Source organism: Mustelus asterias, chromosome 27 (assembly GCF_964213995.1).
Source record: "Mustelus asterias chromosome 27, sMusAst1.hap1.1, whole genome shotgun sequence".
Taxonomy (NCBI): Eukaryota; Metazoa; Chordata; class Chondrichthyes; order Carcharhiniformes; family Triakidae; genus Mustelus; species Mustelus asterias.
The window spans coordinates 1,054,250-1,076,047 of record NC_135827.1 but is presented as its reverse complement, the minus strand read 5'-3'; the positions used below and the strand labels follow the sequence as shown (position 1 = coordinate 1,076,047).

At 44.2% G+C, this 21,798-nt stretch overlaps 1 protein-coding gene across 1 annotated transcript in view; it reads right to left on the bottom strand.

Moving 5' to 3' along the window:
- acad8 (acyl-CoA dehydrogenase family, member 8) overlaps positions 1–21,798 on the bottom strand; it is a 43,668-nt gene that overhangs the window by 6,963 nt on the left and 14,907 nt on the right. Inside the window, 2 exon segments of the mRNA XM_078198909.1 lie at positions 20,008–20,122; positions 20,125–20,164. Coding sequence (XP_078055035.1) covers positions 20,008–20,122; positions 20,125–20,164 — 155 coding nt within the window.

Here is a 21,798-nt window from a genome sequence, read left to right as displayed (position 1 = left end):
CGTCACCGGTGGATAGGATCGTAAAGAGTGCCTTTGGTACATTGGCCTTTATAAATCGGAGTATCGAGTATAAAAGTTGGAGTGTTATGGTAAGGTTATATAAGGCATTGGTGAGGCCGAATTTGGAGTATTGTGTACAGTTTTGGTCACCTAGTTACAGGAAGGATGTAAATAAGATTGAAAGAGTGCAGAGAAGGTTCACAAGGATGTTGCCGGGACTTGAGAAGCTGAGTTACAGAGAGAGATTGAATAGGTTGGGACTTTATTCCCTGGAGCGTAGAAGATTGAGGGGAGATTTGATAGAGGTGTATAAGATTTTGATGGGTATAGATAGAGTGAATGCAAGCAGGCTTTTTCCGCTGAGGCTCGGGGAGGAAAAAACCAGAGGGCATGGGTTAAGGGTGAAAGGAGAAAAGTTTAAAGGGAATATTAGGGGGGGCTTCTTCACGCAGAGAGTGGTGGGAGTGTGGAATGAGCTGCCGGATAAAGTGGTAAATGCGGGGTCACTTTTAACATTTAAGAAAAACTTGGACGGGTTCATGGATGAGAGGGGTGTGGAGGATATGGTCCAAGTGCAGGTCAGTGGGACTGGGCATAAAATGGTTCGGCACAGACAAGAAGGGCCAAAAGGCCTGTTTCTGAGCTGTAATTTTCTATGGTTCTATTGGCTCCCCAAGATCCCAGGTAATTCAAAAAGGTGCAAGGCTTCAACATGTTCCGTTTGTTTCCAGAGGCCCTGTGAATGAATGCATAACCCTTCTAGCAAATGTACTGTGGATGGTTTGTTTTGAGTTTACAAGTGCAAACTTTTTAAAAGTTTATTTACAGGATGTGGGTTTCACTGGCTGGGCCAGCATTTATTGCCCATCCCTAACTGCCCTCTATTTCAGAGGACATTTAAGAGTCAACTATATTGCTGTGGATCTAAACATAGAACATAGAACAGTACAGCACAGAACAGGCCCTTCGGCCCACGATGTTGTGCCGAGCTTTATCTGAAACCAAGATCAAGCTATCCCACTCCCTATCATCCTGGTGTGCTCCATGTGCCTATCCAATAACCGCTTAAATGTTCCTAAAGTGTCCGACTCCACTATCACTGCAGGCAGTCCATTCCACACCCCAACCACTCTCTGCATTCTAGAACATAGAACAGAATAGGATGATCTGTTTTAGGGGAGGCGATGGCCTAATGATATTATCGCGAGACTATTAATCCAGAAACTCAGCTAATGTTCTGGGGACCCGGGTTCGAATCCCGCCGCGGCAGATGGTGGAATTTGAATTCAATAAAAAATATCTGGAATTAAGAATCTACTGATGACCATGAAACCATTGTCGATTGTCGGGAAAACACATCTGGTTCACCAATGTCCCCTAGGGAAGGGAATCTGCCGTCCCCACCCGGTCCGGCCCACACGCGACTCCAGAGCCACAGCAACGCGGCTGACCCCCAACTGCCTCTGAAATGGCCCAGCGAGCCACTCAGTTCAAGGGCAACTAGGGATGGGCAACAAATGTTGCCCAGCCAGTGTCCCACAGGTGAATAAAAAAAAGAATAATAAAAAAAGTGATGTTGGTTAACCAGACTAGCTTTTCTTCGCATCACGGTTCCTTCCGGCCAACAGGGCAGATGTGGTTTAATGCTTCATCTGAAAGATGTCTCTCTAACAGTGCAGCATACCCTCAGCGCTCTGCCAGAATCTCAGCCTTGTGTTAGTGCTGAAGTCTCTGAAGTTGGGTCTCTACTTATTGGAGTTTAGAAGAACGAGAGATGATCCTATTGAAACATACCAGGGCGGAATCCTCCCGGTTTCACTCTGAGCGCTCCCGCTGGCAGGATAAGGGGAGGGTTCTGTGCTGGTGACGGGAGCGTCTGTCAGATGGGATTCAGCCACCTGATGGACGCCAATTAATGCATCCTGCCATTCACTCCGACAAGCCTGGCTGTTCAGAGGTTGGGGGAACCCTTTTATTCACATTTGCAGACAGGTCCCCTCCATCAAAAATTGAAATTATACTCCCCTTCCCCCCACCCCCCCCATTCTGACTAGGTAGTACCACCAACCCCTTCGCAAAGAGGGGTATTCTCCTCCCCCCCACCACTTAAATAATGGGTCACCCCCCCTCCCCCCCCCCCCCCCACCTCCCACACCATACAGGCCTGGGGGTGACCCCCAACCAACCCCCCTCTCCCCTCCCTCAGACTCCCAATAAATCATAGAATCATAGAAACCCTACAGTGCAGAAGGAGGCCATTCGGCCCATTGAGTCCGCACCAACCACAATCCCACCCAGGCCCTACCCCCACATCCCTCCACATTTACCCGCTAATCCCTCTAACCTACACATCTCAGGACACTAAGGGGCAATTTTAGCATGGCCAATCAACCTAACCTGCACATCTTTGGACTGTGGGAGGAAACCGGAGCACCCGGAGGAAACCCACGCAGACACGAGGAGAATGTGCAAACTCCACACAGACAGTGACCCAAGCCGGGAATCGAACCCAGGTCCCTGGAGCTGTGAAGCAGCAGTGCTAACCACTGTGCTACCGTGCCGCCCCTCCCTCCCTCAGATCCCTACTCAGGACTCCCTTCAGCCTATGCACCTTGGCAGGGCCAATGGTGCACTGCCCCCTGGCATTGACACCCTGGCCTGGCACCTTGGGCCCCAAATGTTTTTACACTGCTGTGAAGTTACTGTGAAAATCTTCCAGTCACCACACTCCGGCGCCTGTTCGGGTACACAGAGGGAGAATTTAGCACGGCCAATGCACCCAACCAGCACATCTTTCGGGCTGTGGGAGGAAATCGGAGCACCAGGAGAAAACCCACGCAGACACGGGGAGAACGTGCAGACAGTGACCCAGGCGGGGAACCGAACCCAGGTCACTGGCGCCGCATGTAGGCCAGACTAGGCCCTTCCCTAAAGGCCATTAGTGAACCTGATGAGTTTTTATGACAATCGACAATGGTTTCTTGGTCAATCATTAAACTTGTACATCCAGATTTTAGAAAGGAAGAGGTAACTGGACACTTATGATTGGACAGAATAAACATGAACTTATGAAATGGAAATCATGTTTGACAAACCTTGGCAGTTTTTTCTGAGGACTTGTATTTTAAACTTAAATTAAGGGTAATTACGAGGACATGAAAGTGAAATGAGCGAAAATGAACTAGCGATTAAGTTTAAGGGACAGGTCAATCCAGATGCAGTGGCAGAGAGTTAAAAGTATTTTACAGAATACACAGAATAGACACATTCCAACAAGTGTGAAATAGTCCAAGGGGTGGATCCGCCATTCGTGGTTGACTAAAAAAGTTAAAGATAGTACCAAATTTAAAGAAAAAGCATATAATTGTGTAAAGATGGATAAAGAAGATTGGACAGATTATAAAAAAACAGCAATGACAAAAAGATTAATAAGAAGGGTATTGTCGAGTACGAGCCAAAGCTAGCTAGCAATATAGAAGTTAACAAAGTGAGCAGTGGTCCATTAGAAAGTTAGTCTGAAGTATTAATAATAGACAAGGAGATGGCAGATATATTGAACAGGTCTTTCACCGGTCTTTACCGTCGAGGATACAAGTAACATTCCAGAAATAGCTGTAAAACAGGAATTAGAAGGGAGAGTGGAACTCAATCATCAGAGAAGCCGGATTTAGAAAATGGTTAGAGCGAAGGGCTGACAAGTTCCTGATGATTTCATCCTAGGATATTATGGGATCTTGCTAGTCAGAAAGTTGATGTGTTAGTTTTAATTTTTCAAAATTCACTAAAGTCAAGGAAGTTTCCATTGAGTTGGAAATTAGTGAATGTAACTCCTGTACTCAAAAAGGGAAGGAGAAAGAAAGCAGGAAATTATACGCCAGTTCGCTTCGCATCTGTCATAGGGAAATGGCAGAAGCTATTATTAAAGTCATTATAAGAGGGCACTTAGATAATTTTAAGACAATCAGGTAGAGTCAATATGGTTTTGTGAAAGGGAAGTCATGTTTTACCAATTTATTGGAGTTTTTCGAAGTAACTGGTGCTGTAAGTAAATGGGAATGAGTGAATGTACTGTACTTAGATTTTCAGAAGGCATTGCATAAGATGCCTAATCAAAGGTAATTGTAGAAAATAAAAGCTCATGGTAGCGGGTAACATATTGGCATGGAAAGATGATTGGTATGCGCATTTAGAAAGGAATAAACTCATTAATGATAGTCAGCATGGTTTTGTGAGAGGGAGGTCATGCCTCACTAACCTGGTGGAGTTTTTTGAAGAAGTGACCAAAATGGTTGACGAGGGAAGGGCCGTGGATGTCATCTATATGGACTTTAGTAAAGCGTTTGACAAAGTCCCTCATGGTAGGCTGGTGAAAAAGGTTGGATCTCATGGGATAAAGGGGGAGGTGGTGAGATGGGTGGAGAACTGGCTTGGTCACAGAAGACAGAGGGTGATAGTGGAAGGGTCTTTTTCCGGCTGGAGGCCTGTGACTAGTGGTGTTCCGCAGGGCTCTGTATTGGGACCCCTGCTGTTTGTGATTTATATAAACGATCTGGAAGAAGGTGTAACTGGGGTGATCAGTAAGTTTGTAGACGACACAAAATTGGCAGGACTTGCAGATAGTGAGGAACATTGTCAGAAGCTACAGAAGGATATAGATAGGCTGGAAATTTGGGCAAAGAAATGGCAGATGGAGTTCAATCCTGATAAATGCGAAGTGATGCATTTTGGTAGAAATAATGTAGGGAGGAGCTATACGATAAATGGCAGAACCATAAAGGGTGTAGATACGCAGAGGGACCTGGGTGTGCAAGTCCACAGATCCTTGAAAGTGACGTCACAGGTGGAGAAGGTGGTGAAGAAGGCATATGGCATGCTTGCCTTTATAGGATGGGGCATAGAGTATAAAAGTTGGGGTCTGATGTTGCAGATGTATAGAACGTTGGTTCGGCCGCATTTGGAATACTGCGTCCAGTTCTGGTCGCCACACTACCAGAAGGACGTGGAGGCTTTGGAGAGAGTACAGAGGAGGTTTACCAGGATGTTACCTGGTATGGAAGGGCTTAGTTATGAGGAGAGATTGGGTAAACTGGGGTTGTTCTCCCTGGAAAGACGGAGGATGAGGGGAGACTTAATAGAGGTGTATAAAATTATGAAAGGCATAGATAGGGTGAACGGTGGGAAGCTTTTCCCCAGGTCGGTGGTGACGTTCACGAGGGGTCATAGGTTCAAGGTGAAGGGGGGAGGTTTAACACAGATATCAGAAGGACATATTTTACAGAGGGTGGTGGGGGCCTGGAATGCGCTGCCGGGCAAGGTGGTGGAGGTGGACACACTGGGAACGTTTAAGACTTATCTAGACAGCCATATGAACGGAGTGGGAATGGAGGGATACAAAAGAATGGTCTAGTTTGGACCAGGGAGCGGCGTGGGCTTGGAGGGCCGAAGGGCCTGTTCCTGTGCTGTATTGTTCTTTGTTTGTTCTTTGTTTGTTAGTTAGCAGGAAACAGAGAGTAGCCATAAATGGGTCATTTTCTGGTTGACAGGATGTGAAAAGTGGTGTTCCACAGGAATCAGTGTTGGAACTCAACTCTTTATAATTTATATAAATGATTTGGATGAAAGGACCAATGGTATAGTCGCTAAATTTGCAAACAACACAAAGGTAAGTAGGAAAGTAAGTTGTGAAGTGAACATCAGGAGGCTACAAAAGGATCTTGATAGGTTAGGTGATTCTCTTCCTCTAAAGGCTAAGGCCGTGATTTAGCGGCCCCGTAGATGGTGGGCACAAATCATGTAATGGCTGCTAAAACTTGCACATGCCCAAAAATGGAATTTGTGCCAGCAAGACCTCAGTTTGAGATCTTCCCCATCCCCAACCTGCTGGTGATGCTATCCATAAATTTAAATATATTAACATCTACTTACTGGCCTTGACAGCATAACGTCCGCCCATGACACATCTTCCCACCCAGTCGGCATGACGTCACACTGGCCCGAATCACTACTGGTTTTCAAAAATGAGAATCAGTTGCGATGATCACACCAGGGATGCAAAGGCATATAGCCCTCGGGTGGTAAGGGACATGGTCAGGTAGTGCCCTAGCACTGTCCCTGATTCTGCCAACAGATCCCCAATACTAGCTTGATGAATGGTGGGGGAATGGGGAGAAAACTGGTGTGATGCGGCAGGTGTGATGGTGAGGGCGGCACGGTAGCACAGTGGTTAGCACCGCTGCTTCACAGCTCCAGGGTCCCGGGTTCGATTCCCGGCTCGGGTCACTGTCTGTGTGGAGTTTGCACATTCTCCTCGTGTCTGCGTGGGTTTCCTCCGGGTGCTCCGGTTTCCTCCCACAGTCCAAAGATGTGCGAGTTAGGTTGATTGGCCATGCTAAAATTGCCCCTTAGTGTCCTGAGATGCGTAGGCTAGAGGGATTAGTGGGTAAAATACGTAGGGATATGGGGGTAGAGCCTGGGTGGGATTGTGGTCGGTGCAGACTCGATGGGCCGAATGGCCTCTTTCTGTACTGTAGGGTTTCTATGATTTCTATGATGCTCACAGACTTTTCTCGCCTGAGCCAACACTGCATTTTTGTGACGATTCTGCCCAAAGTCTTTGAATATCTCCAAGGCGGAAGTAGATTCTTGATAAGCAAGACGGTAAAAGGTTATCGGGGTAGGCAAGAATAAGCTTAAAATCAGATCAGCCATGATCTTATCAAGTGGTGGAGCAGGTTCAAAAGGGTGAGTGGCTTGCTCCTGCTCCTGCTCCTGCTCCTGCTCCTGCTCCGAATTCGTATGTTTATATGTAACCATATTCTGTGGTATGAATCCAAACAGTCCAGAGTTTTCTCTGATTTCCACTGGTTTCAATTTTGCTAGGGATCCTTATTACATGACAAGGGCTGTCACTCTCATCTCTCCTGGGCCAAGGCTGTAAGAAGGTCTGGGGATGAGTAGCGCTGGCAGCACTTGATCTGAATGTCAGTGAGCTTATTGTTCACTGTGATAGCATTGTCAACAACATCTCTGACCACTTTGCTGATGATTGAATGTGCACAGACGGAGCACTAATTTATCCTGCTTTTTGTGGACAGGACATACTTGGGCAAATCTCTGCATTGCCAGGTAGATGCAAGCGTTGCAGCTGTAATGGCACAGCGCGACTCAGGGCACAGCTATTTCCGGAGCAGATGCCTTCAGTAAGGTTGCTGGGAGGTTGCCGGGGCCCATAACCTTTTCTACATCGAGTGCCTTCAGCCGTTTCGGATAACACATGGTGTGAGTCAGATTGGTTGAAGATTGGCATGAGATAGTTGGGACTTTAGGAGAAGGCCAAAGTGGATCACTCAGCCCTGCTGGTTGAAGATGGTTGCAAATGTTTCAGCCTTGACTCCATTATTGCCAAGGCTACTGTGCTATAAAAGCATGAGGCACCATCAGTAATAGGTTTGCTGCCAGCTCAATGGGAATAACGTGGTACAAGGCCTGATCGTTCATTTTAAAAATCATCCTCTTGCTATTAGTTTTCCCCTTGTCCCTCCTCTGCAATATTTGTTGCTCATAATGCAGTCCACTTTACATTGGGGAGACCAAATGCAAATTGGGTGACTGCTTTGCAAAACACCAATGTTCAGTCCACAAGCATGACCTAGAGTTTCCAGTTAGCTGTAATTTTAATTCTCCACCTTGCTCTCTACCTTCAGCCCCCTGCAGTTTTCCAATAAACTCAACACAAGCTGAAGGAGTAACGCTTCATCAAGTTTGAGACCAAAACCTCTGCCCCTTCTGTTAGTTTTTTCTTTGCTGGTTGACTTCATTCTTGTTTTTTCACTTTTTTCGCTCTATCATCAGCTGCTCATCAAACTACTATTCACATCTCCTCGTTGTTTCTTTGCTTATCCCACTAATCCGATCCATGTGGAGTTTGGACATTACCCAGTGTCTGCGTGGGTTTCCTCCGGGTGCTCCGGTTTACTTCCACAGTCCAAAGATGCGCAGGTTAGGTTGATTGGCCATCGGACGGTGGGAGGAAACCCACGTAGACACGGAAAGAAAGTGCAAACTCCACACAGACATTGACCAAGGCTGGAATCGAACTCGAGTCCCTGGCACTGTGAGGCAACAGTGCTAACCACTGTACTACCGTGCCGCCCAGGTACAGGTTTCCTGCCTTCTATCCTGTCACAAACCTTACAAAGAACAAAGAACAATACAGCACAGGAACAGGCCCTTCGGCCCTCCAAGCCTGCGCCGCTCCCTGGTCCAAACTAGACCATTCTTTTGTATCCCTCCATTCCCACTCCGTTCATGTGGCTATCTAGATAAGTCTTAAACGTTCCCAGTGTGTCCGCCTCCACCACCTTGACCGGCAGCGCATTCCAGGCCCCCACCACCCTCTGTGTAAAATACGTCCTTCTGATATCTGTGTTAAACCTCCCCCCCTCACCTTGAACCTATGACCCCTCGTGAACGTCACCACTGACTTGGGAAAAAGCTTCCCACCATTCACCCTATCTATGACTTTCATAATTTTATATACCTCTATTAGGTCACCCCTCACCCTCCGTCTTTCCAGGGAGAACAACCCCAGTTTACCCACTCTCTCCTCATAACTAAGCCCTTCCATACCAGGTAACATCCTGGTAAACCTCCTCTGCACTCTCTCTAAAGCCTCCTTGTTCTTTTTTCCAGCTAACCACTTTCACTTGCTTAAAACCTATTGCATTTCGAACTTTTTCAATTTTGATGAAAGATCATCAACGTGACACATGAACATTCATTCTCTCTCCACAGATACAGTGCGACCTGCTGAGTATTGCCAGCATTTTAAAAAAATCATTGGTGGGGCTACTTCCAAATGCAGTTTTTGGATTAATAAATTGTTGCATGAGATACTATCACAAAATTGTGACAACGTAGGGGACCATTCAGTCCATCATAACTCCACTGGCTCTCTGAATGAACAGTTCACCCAGTACCATTCCCCCGCCTTCTCCCTGTAACCTGCACATCCTTCCTTTTCAGATAATAGTCCAATTCCTTTCCAATATCTCAATTGAACCTATCTGCACCATACTTCCAGGCAGAGCATTTCAGACCCCAAACACTCGATGCATGAAAATGTTTTTCCTTCTATCGCTTTTGGTTATTTTTTTCAACTAATTTAAATCTGTGCCCTCTTGTTCTTGATCCTTTTACAAATAGGAACAGTTTCTGCCTCTCTACTGTCTGGACCCCTCACTTCTCCAATTTATCATCCAAACTGAAGTTCCTAACCCCTGGAACCATTCTTGTAAATTTTTTTTGCACCACTGCTACCTAGTAATATATGCTTGTTAACCATTGTGTGGACCTGTCCTGCCACCTTCAATGGCTTATGCACATAAACCCAGGTCCCACTGCTCCTGCAACCTCTTTAGAGTTAGAACCATAGAACCATAGAAAATTACAGCTCAGAAACAGGCCTTTTGGCCCCTCTTGTCTGTGCCGAACCATTTTATGCCTAAGTCCCACTGACCTGCACTTGGACCATATCCCTCCACACCCCTCTCATCCATGAACCCGTCCAAGCTTTTCTTAAATGTTAAAAGTTTAATGTTAAATGTTAAAAGCATTTACCACTTTATCCGGCAGCTCATTCCACACTCCCACCACTCTCTGCGTGAAGAAGCCCCCCCTAATATTCCCTTTAAACTTTTCTCCTTTCACCCTTAACCCATGCCCTCTGGTTTTTTTCTCCCCTAGCCTCAGCAGAAAAAGCCTGCTCGCATTCACTCTATCTATACCCATCAAAATCTTATACACCTCTATCAAATCTCCCCTCAATCTTCTACGCTCCAGGGAATAAAGTCCCAACCTATTCAATCTCTCTCTGTAACTCAGCTTCTCAAGTCCCGGCAACATCCTTGTGAACCTTCTCTGCACTCTTTCAATCTTATTTACATCCTTCCTGTAACTAGGTGACCAAAACTGTACACAATACTCCAAATTCGGCCTCACCAATGCCTTATATAACCTTACCATAACACTCCAACTTTTATACTCGATACTCCGATTTATAAAGGCCAATGTACCAAAGGCACTCTTTACGACCCTATCCACCTGTGACGTCACTTTTAGGGAACTCTGTACCTGTATTCCCAGATCCCTCTGTTCAACTGCACTCTTCAGAGTCCTACCATTTACCCTGTACGTTCTTCTTTGGTTTGTCCTTCCAAAGTGCAATATCTCACACTTGTCTGCGTTGTAACCTTTATTTTAAAGTTGTAACCTTTATTTTAAAGTTGTAACCTTTATTTTATGTTGCCTCTCCATGTTCTTCCTACCAAAACCAATCACATTTCTCCAAAACTGCCCATTTCACCAACTTGTCTATGTGCTTTTGAAGTTCTACACTGCCCTCCTCACAGTTCATAATGTTCCACGTTTCATAATATCCACAAATTTTGGAACTGTGCCCTGTAAATCAAGATCCAGGTCATTAATATATATCAGGAAAAGTGAGATTCCCAGGACTGATTCCTGGGGAGTTCCATGACAAACCTTCCTCCGGGCTAAAAACAGCATCCGTTAACCACTACTCTTGTTTTCTGTCACTTAGTCAGTTTTATATCTGTGTTGTTACTGGACCTTTTATTCATTGAGCTAAAGCTTTGTTCTCAGATCTGTGGTGCAGCACTGTATCAAATGTGGATGAAAGAGCTAATGACAGATTTGTGCAAAGCCAAAGATCGAGCAATGTGTGTAGCCCTCAGCATCCAGTGTGCCCCTGGGAAACTGGAGCAGTGAGCAAACATTTGACATACTGGGGCCATTTCTACTGCATAACAGAAGACAAAATGTTTTAGTAGAGCTTTTCAAGACAATAAATAGTTTTGATAGTGAATACAGAAAGGCTATTTCCTCGAATTGGAAAGAGAAGGGTGTTTCTGATATATTCTGTTAGGATTTGTCACTAAAAACTGGAAAGAAATTGACAGAAATTTCTATAGCAGAACAATTAACAGTATGGAATACACAGGGACTGGTATATGCAAAGACCGTTGTATCTTGGATGAGAAAAGTGTATAAATATTTGAAGCAAGGGAAGGCACAGTGAATTAGGGAGAGAATAGGGCAGCGCGATTAGTTTTGTATTGCTTAAGCCAAAAGCCACACAAACACAATTAGCTGAACAGTTCTCTGCTGTGCGAGTCATTTAGGTGTTGACTGCTGTCCAGCTGTCCGTTCAAATGACCATTGCTCACATGTTAATCCTGGTGGCTGATTAGCATGTGATGTAACCAATGAGCTGAGCTGCGTTGTGACCGTTATCCACACTTCCAGCAGCATTAGTGGACAGTTATTAAGAGCAGAAACCACAACTCATTGTCTGCATCCCCTGCAAGTGTTTTAAGGCTACGGAGGTGCATCTAGCCAAGTGCGGCTGACATCAGGTAACTGAGCACTAACTCACATTCTGAAGGTGGTCAGGTGAACTGCATGTAACTGCTGTGTTTCTTTACGCTGATTCACTCTCGTGTCTCTGGGCATTGATCAGGGATTACTGCCCAACATGAAAATACTCACCCAGAAGCAAGGTTCCAGGAAATATCTGCATTTCAACTCAACACAATTTTAGCATGCCAGGTTTCAAAAATGAACCTACCAATTTCTTGAAATTGTTCAATTTTGAAATGACGGTTGAGGTTTTGCTTGTGCTGCCTTTTGGGCATGAAAGCAGGAGCGCCTAACATGGTCCGCAATTTCTGCTTTAATCTGCCTCTTGGTATATAATCAAAAGCAGATGTATAATTAAAACAGAGACAATATTTTTAAAGTGCAGTTAGTGAGTCACTGGGTGGGATGTAGATGCCTGAGCATTTCTCAGCTAAAACTGGAATGCTGAGTAACAACATGTGCAGCTTGGAGTTGCTTATCTCAAGCTCACGTCTTTGTCAGAGGTTGGGGGTGCTGGAGGTTAGGTCCACAGGATGGGGGCTCGGGTCATGTCTTGTGTGCGGGATTTGAGGGAGCTCCAGTTGGGTCTGAGGAGGCTCTAGTTGGGTACTTGGGGGGGGGGGCGGGGGGTGATTGGAGGTCAGGGATCGGGGTGGGTGAAGATAGTTGAGAGTGTGGGGAGAGTCCCATAGTGGAGATCAGGAGCGTAGGGGGAGTTCCATGGGTGTTGGTCTGGGTGTTTACAATAGTTACTCAGAATTACAAGAGGTTTTAATTCTGCTAATTTTTTCTGAGTAACTATTGGCATAACTCCATCCATCAGGAAGGACATACTGGCACTGGAGCGGGTCCAGCGGAGATTCACACGGATGATCCCAGGAATGGTAGGCCTGACATACGATGAACGTCTGAGGATCGTGGGATTATATTCATTGGAGTTTAGGAGGTTGAGGGGAGATCTAATAGAAACTTACAAGATAATGAACGGCTTAGATAGGATGGACGTAGGGAAGTTGTTTCCACTAGCAGGGGAGACTAGGACGCGGGGGCACAGCCTTAGAATAAAAGGGAGTCACTTTAGAACAGAGATGAGGAGAAATTTCTTCAGCCAGAGAGTGGTAGGTCTGTGGAATTCATTGCCACAGAAGGCTGTGGAGGCCGAGACGTTGAGCGTCTTCAAAACAGAAATTGATAAATTCTTGATTTCTCGAGGAATTAAGGGCTATGGGGAGAGAGCGGGTAAATGGAGTTGAAATCAACCATGATTGAATGGTGGAGTGGACTCGATGGGCCGAATGGCCTTACTTCCGCTCCTATGTCTTATGGTCTTATGGTCTTAATAAGTTGCATTTTCAGATGGTTCCCAGCACAGGGCAATTGTCCAGAGGAGGTTAGCACTTCTGGGAAGTTACCCAGTACAAATGCTTACCTGGAAACCTCTGAGGGGGATTCCCCAGTGCATCTATGAGATTTCCCCCAAAATCCAACCTTGCAAAGCTCAGAAGTTACGACCCATGATGCTGTTCCTCAAGCTAATGTTGAACTTCACTGGAACAATGCAGTAGACCAAGGACAAGATATCAGCATGAGAGCAAGGTGGGATATTAAAATGACAGGCCACCTCTGGATCATGCTTGCAACTTAATTGAGATGTTTCACAAAGCAGTCACCCAATGTGCATTTGATTTCCCGAATGTAGAGACCAACACAATGTGAGCAGCAAATACAATACACACAGCATACTAAATTGAAAGAATGCACATGTTTGGGGCTTTGGATGGTGCGGAGAGGGGAGGTAAAAAGATAGGTGTCACATTTCCTGCACTTGTATGGAAAGATGCTGTGAGTTGGGGATGATCAAGAAGTGGGCATCACAGAGGAAACAATCCTTTTAGAATGCTGAAGGGGGAGGGGAGAAGATGATGCATTTGGTGATGACATCATGTTGGAGGTGGTAGGAACAATGTTACATGATTTACTGAATTTGGAGGCTGCTGGGGTAAAAGGCAAGTACTAGGGGAACCATACTGTGGCTTTTGGAGGAAGGGTAGGGGTGGGGCGGCATGGTAGCACAGTGGTTAGCACTGCTGCTTCACAGCTCCAGGGTCCTGGGTTCGATTCCCGGCTTGGGTCACTGTCTGTGTGGAGTTTGCACATTCTCCTCGTGTCTGCGTGGGTTTCCTCCGGGTGCTCCGGTTTCCTCCCACAGTCCAAAGATGTGCGGGTTAGGTTGATTGGCCAGGTTAAAAATTGCCCCTTAGAGTCCTGAGATGTGTAGGTTAGAGGGATTAGCGGGCAAACATATGTGGGGGTAGGGCCTGGGTGGGATTGTGGTCGGTGCAGACTCGATGGGCCGAATGGCCTCCTTCTGGACTGTAGGGTTTCTGTGTGATTCTGTGAGACAGAAGTGCGGGAAATGAGGTGGACACATCAAGAGAATCATTGGTTGAAGAAAAAAAGAATACAACTCAAACACTTACATGGTGGAAAGTTGCATCATTGGTACAGAGAAACTGGAATCCTTAAGTGTAGCTGAGGTAGCTGTGGGAATCAATGGGCTTACAATGAATACTAGTTAATGGTCCATCATCTGAAACAGAGACAGATAATGGAAACAAAAGATGGAAATTGGAAGCAAAGCTGAAAGAGTTTTCTAATTCAGGATGCGAGCAAGACTTTGCAGTGATCCAGTCATCTGCGAGGGACAAATACTTTACCCTGTATAAATGTTTTAAAATAATATAGAGATACACTCATGGCTATCTCTAAAGATAAAGATCTAAAATGACTGACGGTCTATCTGCCTGTGGCCCAGGATAAAAAAAGCTATCTTGCAGAATCAGAAAAATTTGCACATTCTTATCCACAAAGAGCCACGAATGACCCCTGAGGAACTTCACAGACTAAGTTTAAAGAGAGCAATATAAAAAGCCTTTCATAACCTACACTGGCTAACAGGAGTCTAGTCTTAGCTGACGAGTAGACAGACTCCTGTTGGCCAGCCTGGGTAATAAAAGGCTTTTAAGTGCATGAAAATAAACTAACCTTTTGAGTTCATCCGAGCTTGAGTTTGCCGTTGGGTTATTAATAGAAAATTGCAATGATAGGTCTGCCAGAAAAGTCCCGTTTATATTTCTTGGGGAGGAGGTAGAAGCAACCTGTACAGGATTGAGAAGTATGAAGTGGAAAGCTATGGATGGAAGGTCACTGGAGGAGAGAAGATCAATGTTTATTCTGGAAACAATGGTTTGATGCTCGATGGTGGGATCATGGTCCAGGAGGAGGTAGGAGGAAATGTTGAAGAGTTGTCATTGAGCCTCTGTAAGATAGCAGTCAGTTTGCCAGACAACACGAGAGACCTTGTCAGCAGGTTTGATCACAATATCAGAGTTAGACCTGAGAGAACAGAGTGCAGCAAGTTCAAAGGAAGAGGAGAAATTTAGATGTCCACTGTCAAGCCAGCAGTTTGCAGTGAAAGGGGGTTAAAAAAAAGAAAGGATAAAAAAAGCCAGAGGGGTCCAGGTGGAGGGACAATATTGAAGGTGGGCAGAAGTGTCTGCTGAGTGGTGGTAATAGATGCTGGAGGACCTTTGCCCAAAGAAGTAGGTGTGGAGGTGAAGGCAACAGAAGAGGAGCTCCACATAATGTCGAGCTTCAAATTCGTTGTGACAGGGTGAAAAACAGGAGAGATCAAATGACGAGTTACTCTGAGGGTCAAGATGATAAACAAAAGATGTTTTACTTTCTACAGGTTTCTAAAATTCTTTACTACTTCTCTACCTATCTTTCATGATCTCTCTTAGCTTTTCAAATCTTCTTTGCTTTCATATTTGCTACATTCCATTTGAATTTCCTATAGTTCCAAGATTCTGTGTAATTCATATGTTAGAAGCATGAATACAACACTAGCCATGGGTCTATTTCTTAAATGGCAATGGTATAAATAGAACATGCTAAATTTGGAGAATTCTATGTTTAGTTTAATGTGTATAAATTAAATGCAGTACATTCTAATTATTCTACAATGAAACTTTTTTGACCTGTAATAATCAAAGCCATCCCTTAATAAATTAAAATTGGCAGATAAATGATTCCCCAACTTTTGTACATGTATGACATGGAGATATCATGGGCATAACAATTAAGAGAATTAGCATATTAGCAGCGAGAGCAATAGCCAGGGACATAGATTTAGAGTAATTGGTAGAAAGAGTAGAGGGGAGTTGGACGATGCTAGAGGTCTGGCATTCACTTCTTGAAGAGGGTGGAGGTAGAAACTCTCAAGGCATTTGAAAAAACAGATGTGTATTCTAGATACCATAATCTAAAGAGCTATAGAGTCATAGAGTCATGTTGCGCAGCAAAGGCCCTTCAGCCCATCGAGCATACACCAACAGTAACTACCACTGAAGTCATGCTAAGTCTATTTTCCTGCACTTGTCCCATATCCTTGAATGTTTTGATGTTTCAAGTGCTCATCCAAATACTTTTTAAAGACTCCACTACCTTCCCAGGCAGTGCATTTCAGATTCTCACCACCGAGTGAATTCTTTTTTCTCAAATCCCCTCTGAATCTCCTGCCCCTCACCTTAAAATTATGCCCCCTTGTGATTGATCTCTCAAAAGGGGAACAGGTGCTCCCTACTCACCCTGTCCATATCCTCATACACTTCAATCATGTCCCCCCTCAACCTTCTCTGCTCTAAAGAAAACAACTGTTTTTCAGAACATTTGCACAGAACATTCGTTTTTCAGAACATTTTTTGGCGAGCGGTGTCAATTTGAAAATCTTACTGTGTTTACCCCAGTCCAACGCCGGCATCTCCACATCTAAAGAAAACAACCCAAGCCTATCTAGTCTCTCTTTATAGTTCAAATGCTCCATTCCAGGCAACATTCTAGTGAATCTCCTCTGTATCCCCCTCACTTTTGGATTTGGTCCATTTGTGCTGCTAAATTGCCTCAATAAAAAGTGCAAACATACCCCACTGCAAAATCACATAAGTAGAAACAGTTTGGCAGTGCAATTAATGATGCTGCCAAACATGTAGTAAATCTGTCTAACCACCAACTCTCTGAAAGTGAGGAATTTGGTCTTGAGCATTGTTGTGCCTTCATTCCTCAAACGGGAAGAGGTATTCGCTGAGTTATAGTTCTTCTACTCCCAGCTATTTGGAACAGCTTTTCTATGTTACCTTATCTAAACCTGTTATAATTGTGTACGGCTCCAAATTTCCCCATAACTTCCTTTGCTCAAAAGGAGAACAACACCAGCTTCTCCCACTGAACCTCATCTCTGGAACCATTCTAGTAAATCTCCTCTGCACTTGTTTAAGGATGCTTACACACTTCCTAAAGTGTGGTAAACATAGAAATTAGAAGCAGGGCCCTTTGAGCCCGCTCTGCCATTCATTATGATCATGCCTGATCATCAAATACCCTGATGTTGCCTTCCCTCCATATCCCTTGATACCTTTAGCCAAGAGTTATATCTCATTTCTTCTTGAAATCACACAACACTTTGGCCTCAATTGCTTCCTGTGGTAGTGAATTCTTCAGATTCACACTCTCTAGGTGCACAAATTTCTCCTCACCTCAATTCTAAAAGGTTTATCCCTCATCCTCAAACTATGACCCCTAGTTCTGGACTCCCCCACCATCCTTAACTGGATGCAATACTTTGTTTGTAGCCTAATCATAGCTTTACAAAGATTCCAAAGGTTTACAAAAGGTATATAACTTGCTTACTTTTCTAAAGAAAATGCTGGAAATACTCAGCACCTCTGGCAGAATCTGTAGAAAGAGAACATGTCAGGCTAATGATCTTTCATCAGAACTGGAAAAAATTGGAAATTACACAACTTTTTGTACTTGTACTGGTTAGCACTGCTGCCTCACAACGCCGGGGACCTGGGTTCAATTCCCAGTTTGGGTCACTGTCTGTGTGCAGTTTGCACATTCTCCCCGTGTCTGCAGGTGCTCCAGTTTCCTCCCACATTCCAAAGATGTGCGGGTTAGGTTGATTGGACATGCTAAATTGACCCCAGGGGATTAGCATGGTAAATGTGTAGGGTTACGGGAATAGGGCCTGGGTGGGATTGTGGCCAGTGCAGAATCGATGGGCCGAATGGCCTCCTTCTGCACAGTAGGGATTCTAAGACCTTAATTTAGTAAGACAAAGATCCCACATGCTTTGCCAACTATCTCTCAATATGTCCTGCCCTGTAAGGATCTGTGCACATGGATCTCAAGATTTCTCTATCCCTGGACAATCTATAGAACCGTTTCATTGAGTCCCTACTCCTTCTGTCAAACTGTATGTAGAGTTGAGATCATAGACTTTTAACTTTCAATCTCGGGGTATAAACATTGCTAGCATAGTCACTGTCTGTGTGGAGTTTGCACATTCTCCTCGTGTCTGCGTGGGTTTCCTCCGGGTGCTCCGGTTTCCTCCCACAGTCCAAAGATGTGCGGGTTAGGTTGATTGGCCAGGTTAAAAAAATTGCCCCTTAGAGTCCTGGGATTAGCGGGTAAAATATGTGGGGGTCGGGCCTGGGTGGGATTGTGGTCGGTGCAGACTCGATGGGCCGAATGGCCTCCTTCTGCACTGTAGGGTTTCTATGAACACCTTTAGAAAATGCTTCCATGTGTGAAGGTTCTCCCACAATTCCCTTAGGTAAAGGGCTTCAAAATCTTGTCCCAGCAATGAAGGTTCAGCGACATATATGCCCAAGTCAGGATGGTATGAGGCTTTTGAGGGCAGTTTGGAAGTGATGGTGTTCCGAAGAACCTTTGTTCTTCGAGGTGATGAAAGCCATGGGTTTGGGAGGTGCTTCCAAAGACGAGAAAAATGATCATAAGAACACTCATTTAAGATCAGAATGAAAATAAACACATTAGAAACAATTCTCAGAATATTAAATTTTCTACTACAAATTATGGTTGAAACAGTGTCCATAAATTCTTTCGATAGAAAATTAGATGGGTTGCTTTAAAAGGGAGGAATACTCAAAGTATTCAGAATGCACAGGAGTATGACCACAGAATGCAGAAATAGGCCATTCAGCCCATTGAGTCAGCACCGACTTTCCAAAAAAGCATCTTACCCAGGCCATGGGGTGGGCAGTGGGGCCTAGTTTGGCATAGAAACATTGAAAATATAAGCAGGAGTAGGTAATTCGACCCTTCAAGCCTGCTCCGCCATACATTTTGATTATGGCTGATCATCAAAATCAATATCCTGACCCCCCACTCCCCCCAAATATCCCTTGATACCTTTAGGCCCCAAGAGCTATATCTAATTTCTTCTTGAAATAACACAATGTTTTGGCCTCAACTACTTTCTGTGGTAGTGAATTCCACAGATTCACTGCTCTCTGGGTGAAGACATTTCTCCTCACCTCAGTCCTAAAGGTCCTAAACCCTTATCCTCAAACTATGACCCTTGATACTGGACTCCCCCACCATTCTTTCTGAATCTAACCTGTCTAATCCTGTTAGAATTTTATAAGTTTCAATGCGATTCCCTCTCACCCTTCTAAACTCCAATGAATACAACCCCAAACGACTTAGTCTCTCCTCAGATGACAGACCTGCCATCCCAAGAATCAGCCTGGTAAACCTCCACTGCACTCCCTCTGTAGCAAGGACATCCTTTGTCAAATAAGGATACCAAAACTGCACACAATACTCCAGGTGTGACAGCAGTAAAACACCCCTATTCCTATACTCAAATCCTCTCACTATGAAGGCCAGCATACCCTTTGCCTTCTTCACTGCCTGCTGTACCTGCACGCTTATTTTCTGCAACTGATGCACGAGGACATAAGGTCTCGATGAGTATCCACCTCCCTCAGTTTATACCCATTCAAATAATAATCTGCCTTCCCATTTTCAGATAAGTGGATAACCTCACATTTATCAACATTATACTGCATCTGCCATCCATATGCCCACTCATTCCACAGACTAAGACCTCAGAGAAAAGAATTCTCCTCATCTGCATCTTAAATGGAAGATCCCTTATTTCATCAGTTGCTCAGTCAGGAGAATTCCCTGCTCCATGAACCTGACACCTAAAAATGCCTGACCAAACTCAGCAGGTCTAACAGCATCTGTGGAGAGAGAAACTTTGGCTCTAATCCCTCTCCACAGATGCTGTCAGACCAGCTGAGTTTCTCCAGCATTTTCTGTTTCTGTGACACAAGTTTATCTCCTGCAATGCTTTCTCTTCCCACCCCAAAATGGTGGACTCCCGAATGTTCCAAGGTTTCACCCCTTCTATTCCTCACCTATGTAGTGTCCCAAAGCATTATCCTTAGGTACGGGATCAACTTCCATATTTACACTCATTATACCTAACTCTATATCTGCACTATTGTTCAAATGTTTTCTCCACTACATTTTCAAGATCTTTTATCCAAAGCTGCTTCTCCCATCGGGTCTTCATTCAAGTCTTCTAATTCTCCTATTATTGCTGTTTCCATTTTCACTGCAAAGGGTTTAGGACATTTAAGACAGTGTAGTTAGTAATTTTGTGGGCTGAATGTCATTTCCATATTAACTTACTTATGAATACTGATATAAGCAGTGGTACTTGCACAGCCTGTTGACAATGCTTCAAATATGATAGAAGTGTCCACTCGTGATAGTCCTGATCCCCCAACATCCGGATGAACAATAAAAGTTGTGCAGCTTTCCTCATTACCTCGACAGGAAAGAGTTCCTATTTGACATTAGAATACAGAAATTATAAAAACTTATAACCCCAAAACAAAATTCAAAGGATGATTTTGAGAAAACGCACGCTCTTAAATTGTGGGATGATACAAGTGTGAAGTAAATCAAGACATACATGTGCTTTTCTACACAGAGCCATTCTATATTCTTGCGAAGTTTGAAAGCATCAAATTGTGTGGCTTTATCAACAAGATAAAATATAGTGGATTACAGGCAACATTCTCAAAGGAACAGACATCATTAGCTACCAGAGAATTTCCATTGGACATTTCAGTGACAATAAGACCTATCACTTGGCAAAGGCAGCAACGTGCCAGAGTGGCCCACTTCAGAGCTGTAACAAATCCTGTGATTTTGCTGCAGATGTCACATACTAGAATCTTAGCTCTGTTTAACTGAGAGACCAATTGACAAGTTGGAGACATTGTGGAATAGGTGCTTTCTTGGGGAGGGAGCTGAAACAAAGATAACAAGTTTAAAAGAGACGGCATCTTACAGGTGGTAGAATGTGTACATTGTCCTCATTTTTAAGAATCAGTAGTTTAAACTTTCCTATCTAACTCGGAACTTTAACTTAATTTGTGTTGTGGTTCCTGTGAGCTGCTGCTGCTGTGAAAAAGTGGAAGTTGGAATTGGACCAGCACTGGAATCGAGCAGAATCAGTCTGTCTGAAATTAAACTAGCTTTGCCTATGATTAAGGATTGAATAAGTGTCATGGGAGTATTATACTAGTGCTAAGTGAGTGTTGGGATGCTACATTTATAAAGGGGAGTTAATTGCTCCAAGGTGAAACAGGTCTAGATTTTGTTGGCAGCAACAAAGCAAGGGTGTTCACCACTAAACTCAAAGAAAGTTGCCCACAAATATCCAGTGGTGTGTGTATCGGGAATTTCCCCTTTCCCCACAGCTGTTTAATTCTGGTGCCAAATCAAAGTGATGCCTTGGAGTATAAAGGCAGTCATGTCAGCAAGCATCATCTTACAATCAACAAAGTTAAATACATCTAAAGTCCTTCATTTTTAATTTCAATTTACAGATAGTGAAAAAAATGTATGACTGCATTTAGCGAGAAAAATCAAGATACAAATTTCTGACTAAAATGAAAAAACAATGGAATTTTTAATCATTGAGGAAAAATTTGATATTCCCTAAAGACAAAATTAGTTTTTTAGGGGCAGTGAGGGTGCTTGGCAGTAATTCTTATGTTAATGCACCAAAAATCCCAGTCACTCCCCAGTCAACAAAGTACAACTTTTCAGGGTGTGGTGAACCATTGTTGGTTCCCACCAGGTAGTGCTGAGCCAGGGTCTGGCCAGTACTATGAGTCTGTATATATGTTACTGTTGGGGTTAGGGTTGGGTTGTTCTACATGTTACTGTTGGGGTTAGGGTTGGGCTGTTCTACCTGTAATATAGTTCTTATGGTACATCCCAGTCGGGCTCCGCCTCCTGGGAGAGGTATAAAGGTCACTGCTCTGTCTGGGACCCTTTAGTCTGGGATCGTGTATTATATATGGTAGCTCTATTGTTGTAGTCAATAAAAGCCTTTATTTCCCCGAGTACCTCTAGCCTCGTGAGTTATATCGCGCATCACAGGGTTTTTACAGTGAGATGAACAGT